At 39.5% G+C, this 8,338-nt stretch overlaps 1 protein-coding gene across 1 annotated transcript in view; it reads right to left on the reverse strand.

Moving 5' to 3' along the window:
* Positions 1–4,511: 4,511 nt before the first annotated feature.
* LOC108546138 (tyrosine-protein kinase Btk29A) overlaps positions 4,512–8,338 on the reverse strand; it is a gene marked incomplete at its 3' end in the record, with an annotated part of 43,515 nt that continues 39,688 nt past the window's right edge. The window contains exon 4 of the mRNA XM_017898079.1: positions 4,512–4,805. Coding sequence (XP_017753568.1) covers positions 4,512–4,805 — 294 coding nt within the window. The remainder of the gene's footprint in view (positions 4,806–8,338) is intronic.

An 8,338-nucleotide genomic window follows, 5' to 3' on the forward strand; every position in this document is an offset into this window, starting at 1 on the left:
AATCACGAGGTCGAAGGGAAGGTCACGGAGGAAATCCAGGAATGCGGGTCCAGCTGTCCGAGCGACGGAGAACGGGGGTTGAAACCGAAAGGGGGGAAGGAAGTGGGCGAAGAGAAGAGGAACGGGTCGATGTGCGATGACGGAACAGGAAAAATAGAATATATAAAACCACGTCGAATGGGTCGGTGCACAATGACAGCATAAAGAGCAGGGCACAAAGAACGCTATCGCTGTGCGTTGACCCGTTTAACTGCGCCCGTCGAATTTCATCCCCTGTCTTCCACCCCTGTCTTTCACCCGTCTTCGGGGCTTCTCCCGCGATATCGAGCACTCCTAGACGTTCGTCTCGATCGAGAACGCGAGATAGAAGGTCGTCGAGGGCACCTCGAATGCCAGTTTTTCACGGACAGGAGAGAATGGAGGGGAAAATGGGGATTTCCTGGGTGTCAAGGGTGAATATATAACAGGACCACCCCAGGCTTGCGCCGCGAATTGTCTCCTGCTCGATTCCTTGATGGGATCGAACACGAGCACGACGCGCCTCGAAAATTTTTCACGCAAAATGGGTCAGAAAAACGTTTTTCTCATTTTGGGTAACACGAGATTAAAAATATCGACAGATGTATATGTATAGTTGAAAAATGTAATTTTTGATATAAGGAAAATAAGAAAAATTTAATTTTTACTTATTATTCTTATATAATTTTTTATTCCTATAAGAAAGAATTAAAATTGTTAAAATTATTTTTCTTATAAGAAAGATTTAATTTCTCTTATTTTGGGTATCGCGATATTAAAAATATGAATCTATAATGATAATATAAATATCTTATAATTATTCGAGGATACACGCGAATTTGCATGTTGCAAATTCAAAAACCTACAGGTTTTTTTATTTCTGTTTTTATATTATTCGCAATTCCACTGAACTTTTTTTCGCGTTTTATTCGCATTTAACCGAGATAAAAATGTTCAATTGGCGTTTATAATTTTCTTTCGCTGCTTTTGCTTTCGCATAATTCGCAAAAAAAAATGTCACGAAAATCACGTGTATCCTATATGCATATTTTAACTCCTTTCTTTGTATTATATTATATACCGTACACTAGAATCGCGATTATCTTTCAATTCTCCAAAAATACACGCAGTAAGTATCTTTTCTACGTTTCAGGTACTTTAACGCGAATTTTATATTCTCCTTATTTCCTCTTATTTTATATTACACGTATAACGTGCAAAGGGCGGGCGAAATATTGGTTTGGAAATTCAGTCGGAACTTTTCATCGCGGAAATTCGATAAACGCGTTAAAACGAGGAATTCCGATGAAACGAGCACCGTTAATGTCTCCGGTTTAATACAAGACAGATCGTTAGAGCGTTGAAATAACGCAATTTGCGAGTTGTTCCGTGCGACGCGAGCTCGACAACTGTCAATTCCGCGGGAACTGATTGGAATTTCAAAGCCGCTAAGGGGACCTAATGGAATCTGGTATTAACCGGCCGGACATTTATGACCAGGGGAGTTTGTCTTGGAATTACCGCGGCGCTCGCTAATATTTAACTCGAAACGGAGTCGCGAGTTGTTCGGTAAGCCCGAAATACGGCGCAAAGTCCAGCAGGAAGGAGCCAGGTCGCGGATTAAACGGGAAAACTCACGTTGAATTTAACATCAACCGACCCGCGGGATTAATTAACCCGCTACCCCGTTCATCGATCTTCGCGAAAAATCTCGGAACAAACCGAAAGAGGGTGGATGGATGGCTGTAGCACGAGTGCAGAAAATAGCCGGATCCCGATGGAAAAATTCGCAATCTCGAAAATATCAGGGATTTCTGAAAATTTGCGAAAATATCCGAAAAATATCGGAAATTTCCAAATATTTTCGGGAATTCTCGGAATTCTCGAAGGTGTTTCATATTCCTGAGAACTCCCAAGAATATTCCGAATTAGCAAAAATTTTCAAAGTTGCCCAAATAAATTCTGGGTGCCTAAAGATTCCCAAATATATTCGGGATTCCTGATAATTTCTAAAATTCCCTATTTGTACTATAAGCACCTAAAAATTCTAGAAAATACCCTAACATTCCCAAAAATTCCCACAAAATTCGAATTCCTGAAAATTTTCCAAAATATTCCAGATTCCTGAAAATTTCCGAAAATATTCCGAACACTATTTTACCATTTCCTTTTTACTCAGCCTTAATTTTTAAATTTGACAGAAACATAGTACAATTTCTTGAAACATATACCACCAACCTAACCTCACTTTGCAAAAATGTGAAAGCTATTTAATACCCTATTTAACCAAAATTATTTAAAGCTAAAGAATCATAATACAATGTATTAACCTTTACAACTATACAGAGTGACCATCTACGACCTAAAAGTGAAATTGCCAAGTACAATTAGGCTAGGTTACCAAGTATCTAGTTCATCTCGCAGTAGTCTCACCAACGAGCAATCTCAGTCGGACAGAAATATAAGAATAGGTGTAAAAGATGTCCGGAAGAAGCGGATCACGGTGGTAAAAATGGCTTCGTTAACGTCGCGAGATATATCTGTCAAACTGCAGAAAGAAGTCCGCAGTTTGCAGAAGATCTAAAAACGCGAGATTCGTGTCACACGTTCGCCATCCGTAAAAACTGAAACGCGCGACGTGTCAAAGAAACATCCGTTTCGAGCTTCTCCAAGCCTTTTCTCATAGTCGCATGACAGTTTCCTGTTTCTTTCAAACGACCATCTTGGCAAACGTCGCACGAAAGAGTCCGTGTATCGAGTTAAAACATGTACCTCTGACCTATGAACTTCTTGCTCTCTTCAGCTCCTCCGCGAGAGCTTGTCCAATTTTTTCTCCAACTTCCTGATGACACGTGTTGTAATCGTTTCCCCTTGTCCTTTTCCTCTCGGTCAGGGTTTAGCAAAAAGGAAAACAGGGAAAATCGTTGCTCATACTCTGACCTTTCGAATGGGAACGCAGCCTATCGGAAAGCCGGTCCTCTGATGAGCAACTTTGACAAAACGAACAAAAATTTCCTGTTCACCCCGGGTTTATATTGGGACATGGTTATAGCGAGAACGGGCGATTTTCAAAGGTATAATTCAAATTTAGTGGTGTCTTGAAACGAGTTTTGGTAGAGTCATGAAACCGGATGGAGAGACTTCGAAATGTACGAAATCATTGAAAAGAAACTTATTTCCACAAGAGGAAAGATATATATAACACAAAACGATATGAGGAAAAAGAATGGTTGGAGATATCAAGTATCCAAGGTGCTAGAGAACTGAAAATCTCCAATGTACCTATTTTCGTCAAAAAATGAAAAGAAGAAACTATGAAACTATGAATAGAACAAAACGACACAAAAAAGAAAAAGAATAAATAAGTACCCAAGGTACCTATGGACTCAGAATCTCCTAAGTACCAATTTCCACTAAAAAAGACAAAGAAACTATAAATAGCACAAAACGAAGTAGTTAAAACCATAAAAAAAGAGAAAAATAGATATGTACCCAAGGTACCAAAGGACTCAGAATCTCCTAAGTACCAATTTTCACAAAAGAGAGAAAGAAACTATAAATAGCACAAAACGATACAAAAAAAGTAGTCGTAAATACGAAAAAGAGGAAAAATAAATAATTACCTAAGGTACCAAAGGTTTCGAAATCCCTAAAGTACTATTTCCTAAAGTACTATTCTCCATTTTCACACAAAAAAAAAATAAAGAAACTATAAATAGCACAAAACGAAGTAATTAAAACCATAAAAAAAGAGAAAAATAGATATGTACCCAAGGTACCAAAGGTTTCAAAACCCCTAAAGTACTATTTCCTAAAGTACTATTCTCTATTTCCACAAAAAAAGACAAAGAAACCATAAATAGCACGAAACGATACAAAAAGAAGTAGTCGTAGGCACAAAAAAGAGAAAAATAAATAAGTACCCAAGGTACCAAAGGTTTCAAAACCCCTAAAGTACTGTTCTCCATTTTCACACACAAAAAAAAAAAATAAAGAAACTATAAATAGCACAGATGGACATAAAAGAAAGTAGTCGAAGCCATAAAAAAGAGAAAAATAAATAAGTACCCAAGGTACCAAAGGTTTCAAAACCCCTAAAGTACTATTTCCTAAAGTACTATTCTCTATTTCCACAAAAAAAGACAAAGAAACCATAAATAGCACGAAACGATACAAAAAGAAGTAGTCGTAGACACAAAAAAGAGAAAAATAAATAAGTACCCAAGGTACCAAAGGTTTCAAAATCCCTAAAGTACTGTTCTCCATTTTCACACACAAAAAAAAAAAAATAAAGAAACTATAAATAGCACAGATGGACATAAAAGAAAGTAGTCGAAGCCATAAAAAAGGGAAAAATAAATAAGTACCCAAGGTACCAAAGGTTTGAAAAACCTCTAAAGTACCTATTTCCACAAAAAAGAGAAATATAAATGGGACAAAACGATAAATACAGAAAAAAAGAAAAAGAAAAAATAAGAATTGAATATACGAACCGATCGTGGAACGGGCCTGCGAGTGAACGACGGGATTGTTGTTCGCCTCCGAGTTGGTCGTCTGTGGTCGATCGGTTATGGCGGCAGTGGTGGCGATGGTGCTTCCGGTGGCCGAGGTGAAGCTCGAAGTGGACGTGGAGGACGGGTTGGTTGCGTTCAACGGCTTAGAGGACCAAGAACTGCAAGTGTCGCAGCCCTCCGCGGAACGCGTCGACAAGCGGCAGCAGGACCAGCGCTTTCCACTCCACAGTCCGGCGTGGTAACGACCGCTCAGCCCTGGATTCTCGCTGCACACTGTGGACAGAACGATCATCCGTCGTCAGGAATTAGTTAGAAATCGTTCGCACAACGGCTACTAAAATTTTCGAGTCGGCGGTTTAGGGTTAACGGGGAAAGACTTCATTATTTTATAATACGACTGCAACTCCAAAAAGGCTAGACCATGCCAAACCCTTTTAATCTACTTGTTAATCCTTGAAACGTCGTTTCCGTTCATCCTTTTGTTTAGGAAAGACTGTGCATCTAAATGCGAAGCTTCTGAAATTTTACAAGTACCAGCGTTGCGGCCCTAGGACTGCGATGTCACAGGTCAAGTGGAAGACTGTTTTGTGTCTTTATTGTCAGAGTCCCTTGACTTCTATGCGCTCATTGTCACCTAAGCCACCACTTGGGTAAGCCTTAACAAGCAACGATATATCACCCTTAAGACGACAGGCATAAGGACCCAGATTGTTTAAACAACCATCACTACCAAAAGACACTGAAGTTAGCACAAACCCCCAATATTATTCGTAACCAATCAATAGAGAGAGAAAGCTTATAAAAGCACCGACAGAACAGTCACGAGGGGAGTCCTATCTAAAATACAGTTCACTTAACACTTCGAAGCTAGACACAACCTTCCTCAAAGAACCGTCCGTCACTAATCGTCGCTAACTAAGATCGACCTAGTGACGATATACACTACTTAAATTTATTTACTAGACCGTGGGTCGGTCACCAATGGCCGACGAGACACGAAAAAGCTCATCGACAGCCAACACTATGGCGCCTGTCACCATGAACGCGTTAACAGTCGATACACGATGCAAGTTATGGATTTTAGAACGTGACACGATAGGTCTAGGATTTCGCCCATATTTCCCAGCAAGTGTCGGTCATAGCGGTTTCAATTTTCCGAATTACCACATCGTTGGCGAATTCGCTGGAAAACACAACGCGAACGAATACGCGTGCCGGCGCAGGAAAAAGCGGGTCGAGGGATCCTCTTCGAATGACTATCATCGCCAGGAAAAAATATCAAAACGCCATTAATTTCCTCGACAAAGCTTTCGCCACGTGGCGTATTCATATGACAAATTATCTATCGCCATTCCGTATTGTTCTCCGTGAAATATCGTAGCTGAAATTCGCCGAAAAAATCACACTCGCCCTGTTCCACCTGTCTGACCTCTGTGCCGCCATTTTTCACTTTCCAAGACCGCAACGGTGCACCGTGCTATCGAATACACCCCCATGGAGACTTTCCACCCTCGAAACTACCCTCTCCGCGTGAACTTTTCCTCGCCGGGGGGGTAAAACCAGCGGGAAAATTTTTTCTCGTCGTATTTTTGCAAGGGGAAGCTCTCGCGCCGGGTTTTTCTCCTATTTTCCTTTTCAGATATTTCTCTCTTTGTTCCTCGTGTCTTCTCTCTCTTTTCGGGGGTCGCCGGTAAGACAGGATGAACTAGAGAAGTGCATCGACGGAACGGTAAGATAAATAAAAGGAAATTCTTTGCAGTTTGGCCGCGAGACGAGGACTCATCCCCCTTGGCGTCTGGAAATTCATTCTTATTACGGGGATGCCCGGCTTCGAGGGTCGTGTTGCCGGGGGTGAGTACAGCGGGCGGTTGTATCGCGCACGTAGACAAGAAAACCCGGGCCAATTTCGGCCGGGGAATAGGAGGTCAAGAGGAACGATAGGGCAGGTAACGAGAGGGTCTAAAAATTAATTAATCCGAGTAGCTCGTTAAAATGCGATCCGCGACAAGAAATTGTAATAATTCCCCGGATTGCTATTAGTTCTTTGGTCTCTCGTTCGGACCAAGGAGCAACTGCTGCGTGGAAAGGGTCGAATATTAAAGTTGAATAGCAAAACGTTGATGGGGTGGTTCTCGCGTTAGAGGTTCGCGGTCTTTGCGTGCGAATAATTATCAAAATCGGTACGCAAGGGGGTGAAACTTTGTGGATTGATTTATTCCTCCTTGATTCTTCCTTTTATCGCAATGATACGACTTTTTGTGCTATACTTTTACATATTATGTTAACGAATATCTGGTATTTCCAGGGAAAGGGATAGAAAATATTTTTAGAATGTCAAGTCTCTGGGTTTGAATTATCAAAATCGGTACAGAAGAGGGTAAGACGTTGTGAATTTATTGATTCCTCCTTAATTCTTGCTTTTGTTGAGATAATACGACTTTTTGCAAATTATATTAATGAATACATGGTATTTCCAATGAAAGGGGTAGGAAATATTATTAGAACGTCAGGTCTCTGTGTTTGAATTATCAAAATCGGTACAGAAGATGGTAAAAGTTTGTGGATTTATTAATACCTCCTTAATTCTTGCTTTTGTTGAGATGATACAATTGGTTGTGTTGTATATTTTGCATATTATATTAATAAATACCTAATGTTTCCAGGGAAAGGGGTAGAAAATATTTTTAGAACGTCAGATCTCTGGGTTTGAATTATCAAAATCAGCACAGAAGAGGATCACACTTCGTGGATTGGTTGATTCCTTCTTAATTCTTGCTTCTGTTGAGATAATACGACTTTTTGCAATTTATATTAATGAATACCTGGTATTTTCAATGAAAGGGGTAGAAAATACTTTTAGAACGTCGGATCTCTGGGTTTGAATTATCAAAATCGGTACAGAAGATGGAAAAAGTTTGAAGATTTATTAATTCCTCCTTAATTCTTGCTTTTATTGAGGTGATACGACCTTTTGTGCTGTACTTTTGCAAATTATATTAACGAATACCTGATGTTTCCAGTAAAAGAGGTGGAAAATATTTTTAGAACGTCAGACTTCTGGGTGTGAATTATCAAAATCGATACAGAAGAGGTTAAGACTTTGTGGATTGATTGATTCCTCCTTAATTCTTGCTTTTATTGAGATAATATGATTGTTTGTGTTGTATATTTTGCATATTATATTAACGAATACCTAATATTTCCAGGGAAAGGGGTAGAAAATATTTTTAGAACGTCAAACTTCTGGGTGTGAATTATCAAAATCGGTACAGAAGAGGTTAAGACTTTGTGGATTGATTGATTCCTCCTTAATTCTTGCTTTTATTGAGATAATATGATTGTTTGTGTTGTATATTTTGCATATTATATTAACGAATACCTAATATTTCCAGTGAAAGGGGTAGAAGACTTTTATAGAATATCAGGTTCCTGAATTCCAATAATTATGAAAATTGGTACAGAAGATGACAAAATTTATAGAATAATTAATTCCTCCTTAATTCTTGCTTTTACAAAATGAACCAGCGAACGTTAAAGTACAAACGAGTTATACCTTAAACATTTACCGAACATTATAGTCTTATTATTCGCTAAATTTCGTGTCTTCTTCCATCCCCCTATCCTCTTCCCATTAAAAATAATCCCTAAACCAACGATTTCCTCTGACCTCTAACTACCAAGCTCGACACTCTCTCCCCAAGAAGATGGCCCCGCGTTGTCTCTAATTTTTCCCTGGAAACACCCCTAATCCCTCCAAAACTATTGCAAACCCATCAGTGGACTGTTCGTGGATGAACGAACGTCTT

Source organism: Eufriesea mexicana, unplaced genomic scaffold, assembly GCF_001483705.2.
Source record: "Eufriesea mexicana isolate 0111107269 unplaced genomic scaffold, ASM148370v2 scaffold611, whole genome shotgun sequence".
In the NCBI taxonomy this organism is placed as follows: Eukaryota; Metazoa; Arthropoda; class Insecta; order Hymenoptera; family Apidae; genus Eufriesea; species Eufriesea mexicana.